The 20,045-nt window shown below is 46.7% G+C and overlaps 1 protein-coding gene across 3 annotated transcripts in view; it reads left to right on the top strand.

Moving 5' to 3' along the window:
• The window catches only part of ADAMTS17 (ADAM metallopeptidase with thrombospondin type 1 motif 17), a 269,254-nt gene that overhangs the window by 159,033 nt on the left and 90,176 nt on the right, over positions 1–20,045 (top strand). For 2 of the 3 annotated variants that reach the window (XM_042856603.2, XM_024102933.3), the window contains exons 14-16: positions 2,781–2,908; positions 15,263–15,383; positions 19,264–19,338. In XM_042856603.2, coding sequence (XP_042712537.2) covers positions 2,781–2,908; positions 15,263–15,383; positions 19,264–19,338 — 324 coding nt within the window. The remainder of the gene's footprint in view (positions 1–2,780; positions 2,909–15,262; positions 15,384–19,263; positions 19,339–20,045) is intronic. The other variant, XM_024102934.3, reaches the window with a different exon arrangement.

Below are 20,045 nucleotides of genomic sequence, written 5' to 3' on the forward strand. Positions count from 1 at the left end.
TGAAGGCTACTTCTGAGATGTACAGTCCCTGTGCTTTGGCTGCCAACTTCGCTGAAATCCATCATAACTGCCCTGCTCATAACGGTGCCGTTGCCATCCGTGGCTCTCATCACACACTTCTAGGAAGGGAGTGCTCTGTTGTTGTTGTTGTTTTTTTAAAGGGACGCCGCCACCTTGCAGGGATTCTGTTTCCATTGATGGAGTCAGCACCCCAGCTCTCCCCAAGAGGACACAGACTTCTGTTAGGGAGCATTTGCAGAACAGTATTCAGGATACTTGACCCATTTAGGTCACATGCTGCACTAACATTTTTTATTCTCCTCTTGCCTTATTGCTGCAGGTGCCACATCAGTCTGGCTTTAGGAGCAGCCAGAAATCAGCTAGGGCACTTCTCTGGGCCAGCAGGGGCTGTGGGTGCTTTGGACACCCCATGTGAAAAACAGAGTGGAAGAACCCCCTGCTTTTGAGAGCCCCTCTGCAACCTGCACTCCCAGAGGTGTTGGCAAACCCCCAAGGGGGCTGCCTTCAGCAAGAGGGGAGGGATATTGCCATTCTTGGGCCTGATGGAAAATTAAGGAGGGAGGAGCTAAAAAACCAAAAGCTCTCCGCTGACTTGAGCAGGGTCGGTTCTGCTTTACAAAGGTGCAGGGGAGTATATGCTCAGACCCTCTGCCTGCCATACGGTTCCTAATGGACACCGGCATACCTCAGTACATAATGAGGAGGACGGCTCATTTGAGCTAAGGCTGTGAATTAGAAATATTTCCCGCCACGTGGGTAGAGCAGGCACTCAGAGTTGTTCACAGCTGCGGGAACAGAGGCTGTCCAGAAACAACCAGACGGGCACACCCCTATGCAGGCCAGTCCTTGTGTAGCTTTCACAGAAAATGATATCAAAATCCAGCTAGTGAGAAATTGCTTTGATTTGATGGGGTAGGGTGGGAAGCAAGGACTTTGAGCACTGATAGGACGCACCTGTGATGCCTCCCTAAAGCAAGACAGCCGGGCAGGGTGCAGGTTGGCTTGGCATTCTTGGAGTGCTGACAGGTCTGGTTTAAGTATATAAACAATTCCAAACCACGTTCTCCCGTGTCTTGTCCTCTGGTTCCAAGCGTCCACACAGTGAAGGTTTCTTGAGCCTTTGAATAGAGACAGACCTCAACCAACCTCTGGCCGGCCCTGATTCTCCGTTGCGTTAGAACTCTGCTCAGACATACTAGAGAGATGGGCTGCAGCGAGGCAAGTTCGTAATTCAAAGGGAATTTAGAGCAGGAAGAGACCTGTACAAATGGCCTTAGTGTATCAAAGAACCTGGCCTCCCGTCTCGTAAATTGAACACTACCGAGCTCTGGGGAGGATGCAGGCTTTGGTGTAGGCCAAAACCGACATCACAATGTCAGTAGGTTCTTTCTCTGGGTATGTCTGTGCGGCAGTCGTAGGCTGTGATTACAGCTTGAATTGATGTACCCAGGCTAGCTCGGGTCCCAGAACAGTGAAACTATGGCAGCACAGACTTCAGTACTGGCTGTACAAACCCACCCGGCCCCCTAGATAATTACTGCGCTGAAGTCACCCTGCAGCTTCCTTATTCCAGGATCCGAGCTAACTAGATTAAACCTAGCTCGGGTGTGTCAGCTCGAGGTGCGGTCGCAGTATAGACATACCCTTCGGTACAGTCTGTGTGCAGCAGAGAGCAGGAGTGAGTTCTGGAAATCAAAACATCTCACTCTGCAAATGCATACCCACGAGAACCCTGGCACCTGCTGTTAATTGTATAGTTTGAGCCTCTTAGTCCCTTATTAGTTATAATAAAAATATAATATATGGAGATATACCTAACTCATAGAGCTGGAAGGGACCCTGAAAGGTCAGAGTCCAGCCCCCTGCCTTCACTAGCAGGACCAAGTACTGATTTTGCCCCAGATCCCTAAGTGGCCCCTTCAAGGATTGAACTCACAAACCTGGGTTTAACAGGCCAATGCTCAAACCACTGAGCTATCCCTCCCCATAAATGTCTAAACATTTACCCCACAGTTCCCTCCAAAGTAAATGTCTAAACATACAATATAATATATTCTTACTAGAATGGGCAAATAATGCTCATCTTTTTCCAACAATATATGTTTGCTTTCTAGCAAGCGAGTTTGCTGGCAGCAAAGCAAAATTTTAGCAAATATTTGTGCAAAATGAGTTTTAAATTTCTGAACACACATGTGCTCACTGGAAACCTGGTTTCAAGCGTTACGCTCAGTCAAGAAACAGACACAAATCACACGATCGATGTGTCCATTTAGAACCAGCTTGAATTTTGTAAATGAAATGTTCCCAGTGAGCTGCTTGTGCCCATTCTAGAGACCAAGGATTGTGCATTGGAATTACGCAGGGAAAGATATAAGCCCAGTTGACAGAAAGAGAAGGAAAAATTGCTCAAGTAAGCTACTCATTTGGATCTAAAATGACAAGTATCACCGATGATTCAAGTCTCCCATACCTCTCGCTTTTTAACCCTTTCTGCATCTTCAGATAAACAGTGCGTCTTGGCGAGGTAGAATGATGGGCTTGAATGGAAACAATGGGTCAAGCAGCCTTAAAGCGGAGACCGTTAGAATCTGAGCCCGCTTAGCGTTATCGATAAATCTGTACTTGTCAGCGTAGTTGTATAGAGTCTGTGTTACGTACTTACTAGATTCATGCATCTTGTTCCATCGGACATTCTGGTGCTCTGTCTAAATGCTGCTGTTGCTCCTGAATGAAGTTGCCGATCTTGTGTATTTTTTCAGATAAGCCGTGTGAACTCTTCTGCTCTCCTCTGGGGAAGGAGTCCCCTGCGTTGGTGGCAGACAGGGTTCTCGATGGTACTCCATGTGGGCCTTATGAGACTGACCTCTGCGTGCACGGCAAGTGCCAGGTGGAGTAACTTTCTATTGTTTATTTTCCAAGTCTATCTATTGTCCTGGGCTGCGGTGAGCTGGGTCGGTGGTTTATGATCAGCCAGCGTCACTGAGGGTGGCTCTGAGCCCGCCTGTGAAATAACGATGTGGTTCTGTTTCGCAAAAGCAACTGCAAGGGTTTCCTAATCGTGTGTGTTGTTTGAAGAGCTGTGGTAAATTCCTGAGATATAAGACCATGTCACTGAACAGCTGGAGATGCTTTAGGATGTGATCCCATCCCGTCTAGTCAACAGCTTGGTTGGGTTTGAAGGGACAGCTAGTGGGTCATCTGGTCTGTTTAACTCCTGCGTTTTGGCTGCTTGTTGGAGGAACTGGAAATGCCACACGCGGGATTGAAATGGCCACTATCCTGTTGTATGTGTCTTATGTTATTGACGTCACAACCCTTTTCAGCACGTCCACAAATACCAAGATGGGCTTACAAAGCAAATTGTTTATAAAGCCTCAGAAAATTGCAGGCATTGACCCAGAGGCACTGGGCTGGAGCACGGCCCAGCTCAGCTCAGCTCAGCATGCTTCAGTGCAAGGAAACTGCTGAGTGCAGAAGGGCTGAGAGAAGCTATCCTCAGCCCCATCCTATGCTTTGGGGGCTGCTGACCCACATGGCCAGCTTGTGCCTGGCTACTCCAGGCTGTGGATGGGAATAGTGGAAAAGCCCACTTCTCCCATCCAGTGCAATTTGGCTATGCTTGAAATTCACTGGCCATGCCCTTAGCATGCCCATCCCCACCCCTGCCTCGTGTGGGGTATCAGGAATTGAAATAGGGTGTGGGAAGGGTAGTGGTACTCTTCCAAACTCTGCCCAGAAAATAAGCTCCACCCACTTGAGGCACCAACGTGAGATGCCACTTTCAGTAGGTTCAAAATATGATCATTCATGCTCTGCTGGGCTCTTCGGACTTGACTTCCTCTTAGCGAGTTAGGCAGTGAGCAGTAGTGTGTCTCGAGCCCACTCACTTCAGCACCAAAACGAGCTGTCACTCGGAGCAGATTATGTAGCTCTTCATAGTGTGATCCTTTGCTTCCTGTCTTACCTGCTTTGATGAGCCGTCAAATTGGTAACAATGTAGGCTTTGAAAGTTTCTTCATTGGACATTTGACTTAGGACCCACTGAAAGGAATGGGGCTAGTCCCACCTTTTGGAGCTGTTGTTTCAGGCTATTTGCAGGTGGTTTTCATTGCATTGGTTACACTCAATTCACATTTTCTCACACCAATAACAGCTAGGAGTTGAGTGGTGGGTTTTCTTATATGAAAAACTGATATTAGGAAAAACTTTTTCACTAGGAGGGTGGTGAAGCTCTGGAATGGGTTATCTAGGGAGGTGGTGGAATCTCCTTCCTTAGAGGTTTTTAAGGTCAGGCTTGACAAAGCCCTGGCTGGGATGATTTAGTTGGGAATTGGTCCTGCTTTGAGCAGGGGGTTGGACTAGATGACCTCCTGAGGTCCCTTCCAACCCTGATATTCTAGGATTCTGATATTCTGAAGACGAAGAAAGCAGCTGGGAGCGATGCAGATACTGCATACTACTGCGTACCAGCCAGAATCTAGCCGTAATTAAATACCCACCACAATGTCTCCTCTGCAGTGTCCATGGGTCACAGAGTCCTTCCGTGTGGACCCTCCATCGTGGCAGAAACTCTGTGGTTCTTCTCTGTTTGGCCCATACGTGGGCTTGACAGTGCATTTGGGATTCTACTGTCAAGTAACTGGGATGAGGGTGGTCTAGCCTCGTGGCTGGAGCGGGCAGCAGGCCTAGTGGCCGGAGTCAGTCCCCAGAGCCAGGGTTCAAAACCGGAGGACGGACTGGATACCAGAGCCAGGGGGTCGAGCTGGACTCAGTAGTCAGGAGCCGCAGCTGGGGGTCAAAACTGGAGGTCAGGAGCTTGACCAAACATGGTCTCAGGCAAGGAGGGGCTCGAGGGAGGGACAGGAAAGAGGCAAGGCTGGGTGCAAGGCAGGAGCAACAGGAACAAGGTAAAGCAGGCACAGTGGGGGTGTGAGTGTTGAGAAGCCAGCGAGCTGCCGCTGTTGCTGGCTTAAGAGCTGGCCTGCTGGCCTCAGCAACCAGTCACATTGTGTGGCTAATCAGGCAGCTGCTGCAGACCAGATGTACTGATGAGACTGCCCGGAAAACAGCTCTGCTGCAGGCCCTGATTCCTGACATTGCCCCAGAAATTAGATTGGCAAAAGACCTGTTGAGTCATCCAGTCCGTCCCCAGCCAACGCTGGATTTTCCCTTCACCTCATTCGCTGGTTTATCTGGTCTAGTTTTAAATGTGCCAAGTGATGGGGCTGGCACCTTTTCCTCAATCTGATACATCTGCTGGGACATCTCTCCTGATGTTTAGCCTACACCTGCCTTGACTTCAGCGGAGCTATGCTGATTTGTGCCAGCTGAAGATCTGGCACCGTAACCTCAGCACCAGTTCTAAGCTCGGTCATGTATTTCCTAAGACGTAGTGGTTAAGGGGCACAGCACCAGGTCATTCACAGGAGGAGCAGCTCCCCTGACTGCGCTCCCTTGTTCAACCGTTCTCTGCTCCCTGTGCAGAAATGGGATAACCGCCTGGTGGCTTCTCCTCTCACTGCCACGTTTCGACCTTGCCATGTGGGTAGCACATGCAGGGAAGTTTCCTGCCTCTCTCTGCCAAACGGCCCTGAGAGGGACATATTTAACCCAGCCCTTCTCTTTTGCTCAGAGGAGGAATCAGTAACAGCGCCTTGCTAGGGAACCAGGCACGGGGGTTTATTTTCTCTATACATGTTACCATGTGGTGCCCTTGACATAGGCAGGTTCATGGTACATCCCTATTACGGATTTTCTTCCCTTTCCAACCACCTCCAAAGAAATGCCATTAATAACCTTTTCTAGCAAGGCCAGCTGTGCACCTCCCAGATGCACACCAATGACCATTGCACTGGCCTAGCCAGTGTCATACTTAAGGCTGCTCAAAATCAGCTGTGAATGCTAAATCAAGTGTCACGTTTCCTTCTTTCCGGGAGTAGAAGCCTGCTCCCCTCCCAATGAAATTCTTTATGCGCACAGTCTTTTGGAGATACATCATGAAAAGTGAATTACACTTCAGCTCGGGGGCAGCTGTCTTAAACTGTGCGGAGAGGTGATGACAGCTGCAGAACATTCAGTCCGTTTGCATCTGGCTCAGAGAAAATGCATAATGATGGATGCAACCCGGGAAGGCTTTAAAGCCGCATGAACTCCTTTGTACTGGTCTTCTGTTTGAGTAGCTTAGTGTAATGAATTGCTGAACATGACAGCACATCCCACTTAGAGGAGATACTCAGCTAACTAGCTGCCTGACAGAACAGTTTAGGGTGTGTATTAATTTACTGGTCACATACGGGTGTACAAAGCCTCGAAGCAGGCGTTACAGGGGACCTGGTGAGGATAGTAAGTGATGAAATGGAATGCAGGTGCTGCAGAGATGTATTTTTCATGCCGTGTAATGCCTCTGTAGTTAGAGGCTATAGATGGCAGGGATGGCACATTGCCAGTGTAATGTGCACATTTGCGGGAACCATTGTCTGTTGGAATTCCTGGACTGTTCTTCTAAACAGCCCCTTTCCTTGTTTCCTTCAACGGTAAACTCTCCTAAACAAATCTCGTCTTTTCTGGCTGCAAAATGAATTCAGATAGAGTCAGCAAAGTTGCTCGCTATGGAGGAGTTTTTAAGACAGGGAGGGAGAACCACAACACATCCAATAAACCTCAAAGTATCCCAGCACCCTGTCACGGAGTTTGGGGGAGACAAGGCCCAGCACCCTCGGCTTCCTGCGATTTACCATGACTCTCAGCCAGCCAGTAGAACAGAAGGTTTATTTAGACGACAGGAACACAGTTCAAGGCAGGTCTTGCAGGTACAGACAACAGGACCCCCTCGGTCAGGTTCATCTTGGGGGGTCAGGGGAGGCCAGGAGGTCTGTCTGGCCTCCCCTCCATTTTCCCAGCCAGCTCTAAACTGAAAACTCTCCAGCCCCTCCTCTCCCTTTGTCTCTTTCCTGAGCCAGGAGGTCACCTGATCTCTTTGTACTTCAACACCTTTAGCTGGCACCTTTGCAGAGGAGGGGCCCAGGCCATTAGTTGCCTGGAAACAGGGTGTCGGCCATTCTCTGTGCAGACAGGATCACACTGGCCCCCTAGTGCTCTGCAACAATCCCACACCTCTAGAAGCTAGAGAAATGCGTAGGGGAAACTGAGGCACTCACACAGCATTCAGCGAAAACATTAAGAACATTCCCACTTCATCACACCCCCCTTAGGAGTGAAAGCCTAAAATTCTGTTTTCATTTACATTTTATGAATGCAGTTGGCTTCCAGCTTCCTTTGATAGAGGCAAGTTGATTGGATTCAGATCTGAATAATGGAAAAGGAGCGTTTTTCTTGGTCAGTTTCACCAAAATGAAAGCCTTGGAAAAACTTCTTGTGAGATTGCCTGGCTTAGGGCTAACTAAAAACTTAGTAGTGACCTCAAGAGTTGGTCTTAAAACCGAAGCGAGCAGTATAAAACAATGACTGTCTAGAAATGTTTTATAGCACTGATGAATGCATTTGCTAGCAATGTCTCTTTAGCAGACTACAGACGTTGTTCAGTGTGTATGCACGGATTTGCCATTTTCTGCTGGAAAATGCATTTAACCTGCTATTAAATGGAGTTCCTTATTGTCCTTGTGTTCTTGGCTGCTGCAAATCTGTACCTTTCTGGAGATCAGCAACAGTCTCAGGTGCCTGTAATCGTGAATAAAGTCAGTGTAAAACTGCAAACCTTGCAGGTGGTACCTAGCGCTCTAATTAGCTGACTTTCACTGTCATACTTCAGGCTGTGTTGGAGATGAGAGTGTAACCCGAATCTCAGATCGCTTTCCTGTCATTACTGTTTTTTTTTAAAGCAACAACAAATCTATCATGAAGATTCCATGAATTGTAAAATTCATAAGATTTTGGTCCTGTCTGAACTCTCTGCTCTGTGTATCCTTGCAGGAAATACAATAATGGCAGCTCTGCCATTTCTGAAGCATTTCAGTTGCTTGCTACCTTGGTCCTGCTGGTGTTAGCATAGTACCGATGGCAGACGCAATAGTAGGAAAGCCCTCAGCTGTTACACAAGTGTGCCAAAGAGAAGAGATCAGAAATAATCTAGCAGCTCAGTTGTGGAGCACATGCATTTAGCTTTGGCCTCTCTCAAAGCACGTACTCCGTGCTTAGTAAGCTATCACAAGACTGAAGCTGACAATAAGGAGGAAAAGCTTTCTGATGGGGACTGGATATTGTACTTCAAGATGTTTTATAAGACCCTTTTGAAAACCAAATCCCATACAGTGGAATATGGCGACAGATCAAGAGCAGCCTTTTCTGCGATTTAACAATTTATGATGTGAGGATGTTCGGGCTTTTCCACAGCCTTCTTGTAAAGTTGTTGCCATATCATGGATTCTCTTGCTTGCTAGCAAATCTGCAGTTTACTCGTTGATAATACACTGCTGCCTATGGGGCAGCAAATCTGTCTTAGAAGGACTTCTTTCAAATGATTGTTGTCGTAATGTGTTAAGGGCCAGTGCTAATTCCCCAGAAATGGAGAAATTTTCAAAAATAGGGTTCTAAATTGCACATGCAAAATAGGTTCATTTGGGCACAAAGGGCACATGCAAAATAGCTCATTGCCTGCACAAACTGGTGATGGGAAACACTTTGTGCACATCAGTACCCGTTTTTTTTGCATTCTGCATATTTTTGCTCATGCAATTAACTGTTTGCATCCTCGTGCTTATTTTCCATGCAGGACTTGTGTTCTTGCATTTCAAACATTGCTCCCAAATGTTCCATCACAAGTAATTTTACACTGTGCAGCTACGTTTATGCCTGTCCTTCAGTTAATCTTACAGAGTGCACACAAAGTCTAGCATGCTTTATTTGGGACTGTTCTGTGACTTGCCTCACACAGGCCAGGGCTCTGTGATAATGTAATCTGAAGACTAGAAAACAAACACACTGGTGCTCTTGGTGAACATAGAATAGAGACAAGGAATAAGTATTTGTAGTGTCTAACTAAGCTTTTAAAGACCTACCACTTTTGAGTCTGCTGTAGATTTGCTGTGTTCCGCTACCGACTATTTTTCCATCAGTCCCACTGCCATTTACTGAATTGGGAAATAGATGACTGAGGTTAGCTCAGAAAGAGCACATGGGGCAAGTGACTGACAACATGGCACCTCCCTTGGAGGCTTTCCTCTTTGCTTTATAATCTTTGGAGCTAGGCTTATCCTGCAAAGCGGCCATCTCGCATTCAGATGCACTTCATCCAGAAGAAGTGAGGATCACATTGAATCCCATTCTGGGGAGAAACTCTAGTGAATAAATAATTGTAGGCTGGGGGACCGCGAAGTGGGTAGGTGATACAGACGCACAAAGATGCAGTCAATGGGTAAAGGTCAGTGTATCTAATTCAGAACAGGATGGGCATTGCCCACCTACCCTACCCCGAGGGCAGCTCCATGATTGAAGCAAACTTTGAAGGTCCAGAAAATGCTGCCGATGGTGCTGGCTGGAGCAACGTTTACTTTCCCCACAGACAGAGGGTTTTTTTTGTTGATTTCTACTCTTGTTTATAGCACCCCCATTTATTGTAAAACCCCAATGGAAGAGAAACGGAGCAGACAGTAATGTTCAAACGAGCTATCGGAGTAGCGTCCTCGGGTAGCTTCCATTCACGGAGCGCAGCCGAAGCCCATAACCCACTACCCTGCCTGCTGCTGTGTCTTCAGTAAAGAAACGAGACTTCTCTTAACTTCCAGTCTGACATCACCTCCTCACCTGTGTACATTCCCGTTTCATGTGTCCCATCCCTTGAACTATAAATGGACACTGGATATTACGGAGAAAAGTTGGCAATGCACATGAGTCTGGTATAACCAGAATGTTCCGTACATGATTAATTTGCAGACTGGCACATGTTGCATCAATATTTATAGTTGGTCCATTGAGACAGCTCGTTTAGCTCCGCATCTGGGAAGCATTACAATTCCGTGAACATACAATGTCAGGTCTGACACTGGGTTGGGTGTACAGAACAATAATAATTGTATTTATATAGCAAAACACACACACTCCGAGGCTCTTGTACAGCCATTCAAAATACAAATAAAATCATTGTTAAAACAATACCCCAATAATATGCAAACCAGACCCCGTGCTTAGGAATCCAAATGCTATGGTATCACTAAAAAGGAGAGGGGAAGGTTCCTATGTAAGGGCCAACGATTGAAACTGAAAATACCCCCCCATCAAGTATATTTTCCGATGTTTAATTATTTAAAAAGGGGAGGGAGGAGTGGACCAAGATGCCTGCTCAAAGAGAATGAGTTCCATGCTATATGGCTCACTCAGCAAAGGCATAAGGAGTGATGGATTACTCCTAAACATGGGTGGTGTCAAAGCACAACATCCACCAGGAGTCTCGTCAAGGGGCCTAATATAGCCAGGTGCCCATCCCATAGGGTTTTAAACCCCATTTTAAAATCAGCTGGCAACCGCTCCCATGTCAAGGCACTTTTTTTTATAGGGGGCCTCCATCATATTCCCTGTACAAAGTGATAATAACAGTACCACAGCCACACCTCTGGCTTTCAACAACCAATTTGGGCAGGAGCCAGAACCACTGGGCAAAGTCCAGAGTCTATCACTTCAAGGAAGTCCTGTACTGCGCTGATGTCAGCGTGCACAATGAAATCCCCACGGGCAAGAATCCCGAGGGCTTCAAGAGCAGGGCTGATACTGGAGAAGTCAGCCATGAGGTCTTCCAGATGAGCCGATGGTATTTACACCAGCATTACCATCCATTTTTGTCCTCCCCAAGAAATACAGAAGACATCCAGGTGCTTGAGTACGCTCTTCTCCAGCGGGGACCATCTTGTGCATTGCATACAGAGTAAAAACATGCCAAAGTTACTTCCTTTCCTTTTTATTTCTCTCTCAGATTGGTGGGATCATAGAGTATCCAGCCACAATGAAATGAACCAGCAGTATCCTCCAACCCTAGAGTGCTCCATAGCTTCTGTCAAAGCTTAAGATACATGCTGCCAATTAAGAGCCCACTTCTGCAAACACTTTTGGGAGATTCTTCGTTCCCATTTATAGTGACATTGGTTCTGTTTTTGCTTCTTTTATTTTGTTTTTAAATGCAGCGATAAGGGTGGATTTTTTCAAAAGCATCGAAATGATTTAGGAGCAGAAATCCCATCAAGACTCAGTGTGACTTTTGCCTCTTTTAGCAGTACACTCTAAATTCTTAACATAAGCCATTTCACAATAAAAAAGATTCAGTCCTCTTTTATTTTGGAAGCAGTTTGCAAGCATGGGGAAGGAAAAGCAAACAGCAAGGCCTATAATATTCATACAGATGAAGAAAGTGCTTCTATGTTTTTTTTCTCTTATAAAGTAATGAGAATGCAGAAATTTTCATTCTGAAGCCAAAAAATGCTTTATGCTTTTTTTAAAAAATTCTGCTTTTTAAGCAACAGTTTACAAGACCAAATCCCAAGTGGTTTGTGATTCCCAGGTGTAGCAGAGAATGTTTGTATCGTTGAGATGGCAGACGCTTTTCAAAGCTGCAAGAGGTTTGGGGGCTGCGAGTGTAGTCTCCACGTGCTACAGGACGACGCTTGTATGTTGCTCTGGTGAAGGAGGGAGCCGTTCGTTCGTTAAATCCTCCAGCAGGAGCCTGGTGGGAAGCAATGCTGTTTGACACATTCCTCTTTTCTGCATGAGTGAAAGACAGAAACCCATAAAATTACTTTATCAGCTTTGCACTTTATGATGTGTTGGACACGCCCACTCCCACCCTCTGTGCTATCAGACCTGTGGAGCATACAAATCAAGAGGTGTCTGAAATCACAGCAAAATGAGGTAGTCAGTGTGTGGGAAATGGTTTGCCTGTTGCCCAAGAAACACGATTTGCTTCCAGTAGAGCCGCTCCTCACGCTTTTTGTCCGTGGCCGTGATGAAGCTGTTGTTGCACCTTTGTTTTTCGGGAGATCTTGAGTGTGTCTCTAATGGATGTTGTCATTAACATGCGCATCACATATGCCTTATACTGCAGGGTAACACCTAACCGTGTGTGTCCCGTGTTTTCTGATTTGCAGGGCAACTCGAGCCATAAAAATGTGCCCATTAGATTAGAGGTGGGTTGGGTCCCATCTGATAGTTTGTTGACTGTACTCCAGAGGTGGGATTTTCCTAAGCGGTCAGCGTTGGCCTAACTCTGCTCCCTTTGAAGTGATTGGTTAAACTCACAGAAATCCAGGTACATCCCTACTCCAAACATGTCTCTGACATAGTGAGAGCCTGGCTACTCTAAGATTTCATCCTTTCCTTGACATGGCAGTACTTGTACGTGATGTAATTCACATCGTAAACTCTCATCAGAAAGGTTCTGGGTCCGGGTATAATTGATTATTCTGAAAAACAAAGTACCTCATCAGCTCTCCACTAAAAGAATTTCTCATGTTCTGCATGTAGAGAAGAGTGAGGGGGGATTTGATAGCAGCCTTCAACTACCTGAAGGGGGGTTCCAAAGAGGATGGAGCTCGGCTGTTCTCCGTGGTGGCAGATGACAGAACAAGGAGCAATGGTCTCAAGTTGCAGTGCGGGAGGTCTAGGTTGGAGATTAGGAAAAACTATTTCACTAGGAGGGCGGTGAATCACTGGAATGGGTTCCCTAGGGAGGTGGTGGAAACTCCTTCCTTAGAGGTTTTTAAGGCCTTGCTTGGCTGGGATTATTTAGTTGGTGGTGTTCCTGCTTTGAGCGGGGGTTGGACTAGATGACTTCTTGAGGTCTCTTCCAACCCTAATTTTTTATGATTCTTCTATGTAATTTGGTCAGCTGAGCTAGAATCAGCATGTCTATATTACTATCATTATGTACTTACTATATGAAATACATTGACGTATCCAGGCGCATTCTATATTTATTTCACGATCCTACATGGCCTGACTCATACTTATGGGGCATTAATTAGGTAGCATCCCTGTGTGGAAATTTGCCTTAAAAACATGAAAAGCACATAGCCGTCCCCCTCCTTATCTTTACTTGGCTGTCCTACATCGTCCTCGTGGTTTAAGGTTTATGAAGGACCCCATTGTAGATCTAGAGATCTGGTCCTTTGCATCCCTGCGTTGTTGATCCTCCTCTACAGCCCTGTGGATTGGTCTCATAACACTCGCAATAAAGTTGGTTGAAGTGCTTGCCACATTTCCTTTATCCATCCAGTTGCTTGTGGTTGTTCAAATGCAGCTGAAAATATGTGCCTTCCTGCCGAGTGTATCAGTCAAGGCTGTTGTGCTATCTATCATTATCAGGTCCACGCAAGCAACAGCTTCCCACAGCTCCCATTGGCCAGGAACGGCAAACCGGGAATGGCGAACCGCGGCCACTGGGAGCTGTGAGGGGCCATACCTTCAGACAGTCAACGTAAACAAAATGTCTCACGGCCCACCAGCAGATTACCCTGATGGGCCACGTGCCAAAGGTTGCCGACCCCTGATTTAGATTATGCCCAGGATTACCAGGCTTCAGAAATTCTCTCTTGCCCCCATTCCTTCTCAGTCAGCAACAACCACTAGCACTGTCTTTTCTGCCTTGGAGAAGCTCATACCTCCACTACGTGCAGTATCTGTCACTCGGTTCCAAACCAGACCTGCGAGGTGCCAGAACTCCAGGTTAAGAAGCACCTCATGGAGAAAGCACTGAGGCCCCTGTTGGACTCAGGCTGGGGAGTCCTCCCCCCCCCCCTCCCCCGCCCAAGACCTCAGCGTCAAGGAGTGTGCCTCCTGGCATGAGGTCTGAAGCCGCAAAGTCAGGGCTCCTTCGTCAGGGTTCCACCATGAGAGCAAGGATTAGGGAGAACACACAATCTCCTAGTGTTTGCTTATGGGGTGAAATGGTAAAGATTTTTAGTGGTCACTGCTTTAGGCATGTATGTAAAATCGTGACTATCACTACAATCCAAATGCCTTTTCAACTGAAGCATTGGGTTAAATACTTAAATATTTTTGGGATCATTTAAGTGCAAAAAAAGTCAAAACTGAATACCGTGGGAGCATTGGCAAAATGTCACATCTGTGCATGCATATAGCAGTTTGCACTTACAGATCAGTGAACCTAAATTCTGGATACATTTATTGTGACCCTAAATTCTTGATAACATAAATGTGGGTTTCTGGTGTTCAGTTAATGGGACCTGCTGAAAATGTGGACCTGTGCGCTAGCATCCTGAGCCATTCAGTTCAAATAGTGAAAATGTAATAGATGCTGAGTCTTCAGTACAGAATGTTGGTGTCCTCGGCGCGGTCCTGATACAATGCCCATTGGCTTCCGTGAGCAATAGATCAGGACCTCAAGCATAATCTTGGAGGAACTTGTGGTTAAGGCAGCGTTTCCCAAACTTGAGATGCCGCTTGTGTAGGGAAAGCCCCTGGTGGGCTGGGCCGGTTTGTTTACTTGCTATGTCCGCAGGTCCGGCCGATCGCAGCTCCCACTGGCCGCGTTCGCCGCTCGAGGCCAATAGGAGCTGCTGGAAGCGGTGCGGGCCGAGGGACGTACTGGCCACCACTTCCAGCAGCTCCCATTGGCCTGGAGCAACGAACCGTGGCCAGTGGGAGCCGCGATCGGCCGGACCTGCAGACGCGGCAGGTAAACAAACTGGCCCGGCCTGCCAGGGGCTTTCCCTACACAAGCGGCATCCCAAGTTTGGGAAACGCTGGGTTAAGGCATAAAACTGGAACTCAGGATACCTGGATTCTGTTCCTATCTCTGCCTTAAGCTTCCAGTGTGAATCTGGGCAAGTCACGGAACCTCTCAATGCCTTTCTTTTCCCATTTCCAAAATGGGACTCCTGGAATATACTTGTTTCACAAGGATATTACGAAGGTTAATTAATATTTGTAAAGTTATTTGAGAACCTCACATGGAAGCTGCTATAAAATACAGAGTATCCTTGTAATCTGTTAATATTTAAACACGTTAGTGCAAATCACCAATGTGCTTTGGATAGCGAGGGTTTTATGATGCTGCTTAGAACAGTGAAGCTTTTTATAACATGGTTTGTGCATTTGCTATTGAACGAGTGTGTTTTGCTGACTAACCAATCCAATGCCGTACTGACTGAATGCTCTCCTGACTCACAACATTCTTTTCCTGTTCAGTTTTTCAATCTAATGTTATCCGGGGCTCAGCCCAGTTTAGAGACATTTTAGCCTTGCAAATGAAATAACGAGGGCCTCTGGTTGTTGTCATTAGAAAATCGGCTGCGATGGGATCATTGGCTCAGCTGCCAAAGAGGATCGTTGTGGAATCTGCAATGGAGATGGCAAAACCTGTAAAGTGGTGAAAGGAGACTTCAACCACACCAAGGGGATGGGTGAGTCGCATTCTGCAAAAGCGCTCTGCCTTCGTCTGAACTGCTTAGCATCTAGGAGTTAGAGAGCTAGCGACAACTCTTGTCCTTTGTGTGACTCGCCTACTTTTAATGTGGCGCCTGATCAAACAGCCATTGTACATTTAAAAAAAGATTTGAAATGAATATTTTTAGAGGTTGATACACAGGGAGCGTTATGGCTGTCCATGAGATTCGGCTCTCGCTGACACTGATGTAAGTTAGGGGTGAGAGTAGCTACAGTGTTCACAGTGGAATTACTCTAATTGACGCTAGTATTTCTGACCCAGTTTGTTGCCCAGAAGAAATCTGCGAAAATGTTTGAGACTGAATCAGTGAATAGCTGTACAAGAATAAGATGGTCAATTCTTTAGTTATTAACGATGCCTAATCTTATCGCTCAGTTTTTTCAGAATAAGTGTTTAAGCTATAAGAGTTCCTACAAGGGTCCAATCCTGAGAGCAGGGCCGGCTCCGGGCACCAGCCCACCAAGCATGTGCTTGGGGCGGCACCTGGAGGGGGGCGGCACGGCGCTCCAGCCTGAGAGCGGGGCCGTGACTGGGCTCGCCGCCCTCCCCCGGTGCTCTGGCCGCCGGGATTAGCGGAGCTGCGGCGGGCTCGCTGCCCTCCCCCCGGCGCGCCAGCCGGTCGGGGAGAGCAGGCCCGCAGCCAACTCTGTGCCCTCCCCTGCTGTGCTCCCCGCGGGGGGGGAAGGGGAGGGCAGCGGGAGGCTTTTTTGCCTGGGGCGGCAAAAAAGCCAGAGCCAGCCCTGCCTGAGAGGTGATGAGTCCCTCTTGAGAAGGGGAGTTGAAGATGCTCAGGGCTTCACAGGGTCAGGCCTGTTGGCGCTGTATAACACCTTTTGCCGTTCAGTTTCCTTAACCACGTTCCAGTTTTATTAAAGAACTAGTTCAACAGTGGAATTCCATCTGCAGCCTCTTCCTGTTTGCCAAGATTGGCCATTGCCTCCTTACTGAGCTCAAAGAAGTCACGCTGTGCAGTTCCTGTTGAATGTTACAGGTACTTTTGATGTGAAATCAGAGAGAAAAAATCATGATAATCATAATGTCTCCTCCTGTGGGAGGGACAGCTGATTTCGGCATTTAGACTGAGAGCTCCTGTGTACGTCCCGGATGATTCATGTAATGCTAAGGATATCTCCGCTTCAGCTAAACCAGGGGACCCTACTCTCGGAGTATTTATACTGACTTCACACCAGCAACAGAGAAGCATCGGAATAAGACTGTTTTCGGTCAAGCTCAAGCTGTCCCCTCTGGTTTTGCACGCCCACTGTGTGTGAATTCACCCTTCTTCCTTAGTCACTGTTCCACACTTAGGAGAGACCTGTTGCCGTTCATCCTGGTCAAGCAAAGTGCGGGGGAAATTTAGACTTAGGATCCACTGCAGGAGGGAGGAAGTATTTAGGCAAAACGACCGATATTTAAATGAATGTTGCCATCTCCGCATGTAGGGAAGCAAAAGCAAAGCACATTCAACATGTGCTGTTTTGGGACTCAGTTGAGCAAAGCAGTTAAAGATGTCGTTGGAGCACATGCTTGAGTTCCATTGAATTCATTATTAAAGTTAAGTGTGTGCTCTACTGCGTTGCTAAATCAGGACTTCAAAGCTGGTCTCTGATTCTCTTTTCTAATTTCTACTACCTCCTTCCCCTACTTTATCTGTGAAGGTAGCTAAGATCTACCACCACCTCTGAGGTGCAGGTGGAATTGGCAAACTTCAGTAATACTTTCTGGAGTTCATTTGTGCACTTCCATTGTCAGGCCGATCTGTCATATGATTTCCGGCTTGCAGTTTTTACTGCTCTGACTGTTGTGTTCCGTTTAGCTTCTAGCTGTTGGTAGTGAGAAGTTTGTATCTTGGCTGTGCAAGACTAAGGAAAAGATTTGCCTTGGTTAACTTTTTTGGCATGCACTTGTGCTTTGAGAATAGGGCTCTCAGAGCATGTCACAAAATATTGCACGCAACTTCTACAGTTAAAAAGGAACAGCATTGGTGGTATAATTGTGCCATACCTCCTATGTCTGTGTTGGAAATGTATGTTACATTGCTAAGGGATGTCTTCACTACCCACCGGATCGGCGGGCAGCGATTGATCCGGCGGGGATCGATTTATTGCGTCTAGTCTAGACGCGATAAATCGACCCCCGAGCGCTCTCCCGTCAACTCCTGTACTCCATCACGGCGAGAGGCTCAGGCAGAGTCGACAAGGGAGCGGCAGCAGTCGACTCATCGCGGTGAAGATACCACAGTAAGTCGATCTAAGTACGTCGACTTCAGCTACGTTATTCACGTAGCTGAAGTTGCATAACTTAGATCGATTTCCCCCTCCCCTCCCCCCCAGTGTAGACCAAGGCTAAATCTATAGCTGATGCCAGTGGTGAAACCACTGCTCCATCTTCTACAGCAGTTCCCGATCTGAATATCAACAAATGTATGCCTCGTTTACAGTTTCACTGCTTCTCTAATGTCTCCTGCAGGAAATGGGAATTGCGCCCTGGTTGTTTTAGTTGGGAAAAACATTCGCCATTTCTGTAGTAGCAGTGCTAGCTGGAAATAAGTGTATCTCGTAGATGTTTTTGAAGGGAAACCTATCTTTGTTATTTACGGATCAAAATCACCATGAAACATCATGCAACAAAAAGACTTGACCCAGATAGATGACAACCTTCTGGGTCCCTGCCAGAATTTAAAAGTGGTATACGCCTGTTTTCAGTTAGGTGGGCTGCTCTCAATACATTCAGTGACTTTTCCCCATGGCAGATCTGTAGGGACTGAACCTTCTCTGCTGATTGTCAACCAGATGAGTACAGCAGGGGTTCCCCCATCTCTAGAGACAGGGCAGATGCGACCGTACCCAGACGGTATGTTGAGCGTTAATATTATAATGTACAAGCCTTTATTGCACCCTCATTCTTTACTGAATATCTGGAGCCAGATGAGAGAGAGAGACACATCGATCCTATCTAAAACGTTGCTTCACCATTCAAAATACTTCATTTGCCCATCTTGCATAGTTGTATAAAGGCTGGAAAAATCCTTATTTATACTATGTCCTGACACAAAGACTAGCTGCAGTTTTTTTTCTGAAAAATAGTAGATTAAAACACTGTGTGAAAAATAACCCGAAATAGTTTTGCTATTTATTCTCTCTCTGCTTTTACACTTCTCTCAGCATAGACAGTGAAATTAGACATGTTGGTTTCACTTATGGGTCCAGACCCCGATTCCGCTTACATGTTATGCCCTGTGAGTTAATCTGTGGTGTTCAGTGGGACTTTTCATGTGCAGAAGTGTTTTGCGGGACCAGGACCTTAGTCAGTTTCACGTTCTGTGTCTCATGCACTGGCACAAAGTGTTCAGGTTGCAAACACCACAAGGAAACATGTATTTGTTTAAGAAAATATCTATGGATTTTCTTAAAAAATCAGCGTTTTAATGATGTTTAAAATCCAAGATTTTACAAAGCCTAAATTTGAAGCCTAATGTGACTAAGCAGCATGAGTCCCGATAGCAGAATCAGGGCCTGGATAGTGAAATCATTCCCGAAGAGAGGGGCAGATCTCCCATTGACTTGCTTTGATTAGGGTCAAGCCCAAAGCCCCTGTGTTAAGTGTGTCGATTTATGATTTCAGAAGAGAATAGCTGTGAAATGTCAAGACGTTGGTTGTTAAGAAGTATCAGTTTGAGAATTGCACCTACAACGTTTGGGCCAGATCCTGCAGCTGCTGTGCACGTGGGACTCCACTGACTGCAGGATCGGTCCCTGTATGTCCTGTGATTGCAGACATGCTGTCGAGCTCTATTAACTGGACTAAACCCATGCCAACTCCTTTCTGTTTCTCAGTAACCAATAGTCATTGTAAGAAGGTTTCCACGTGTGTGATGGCAAAGGCAAAGGCTGTTCCCAAGTGTTTCTCGTGTAAGATGCCTGAATGCTGTGTGTGGTGTCATTGGGTAGCTGTTGTTGGGTGTTGGTTTTCTGTCCTCCTCCTCCTGGTTGGATTGGGTGGGGAGACTGCATCGTATAAAAAGCCATGGATACCCTTTAAAGCCTTCTACTTTCAGCATGACTAGCCTGAATTGGAGAGACAGCACGTGGGTCCTTGGCCTTTGAAAGGAGCTGCCTAGCCACCAGAAGACCATGTTTGTCAGCCCATTATCAAGTCCTGCCCTGTTTCTTCTCTTCCAGCCCATCTCTGTAGTGCCACCAAGTTTTCAGAGGTTCTGCACACTTGGTACCTGTCTCAGTACTATGCCTGTTGGTCCTTCTGTTTTCTGGGAACTAAATCCCCCCCCCCCCAAAAAAAACCCCACAAACTTTGTTTTAAAATTCATCTCTGACCTTCTGACATCATCCCCAAATTGTGTTCAGAATCATGTTCTGCACTTACGCCAGATCCTCAGTAATGTAGACTGGGAGCCAATGGAGCTATACTGATTTACACCGGCTAGTGGTCTGGCCCTTCCCTTCCTCCTTGTAAGATTCCCATCCAGACTCCAATGCCATACAGATAACGCTTAGAGACCTGCCACATAAGTCATTTTTTCATGTGTGCATCTATATTGCTCTTCCCTGGCCATGGGAAGATTTGAACGGATGCCCTCTGTCTTGTGACCCAAAAGAGA

Source organism: Chrysemys picta, chromosome 10, assembly GCF_011386835.1.
Source record: "Chrysemys picta bellii isolate R12L10 chromosome 10, ASM1138683v2, whole genome shotgun sequence".
Lineage (NCBI taxonomy): Eukaryota > Metazoa > Chordata > Testudines > Emydidae > Chrysemys > Chrysemys picta.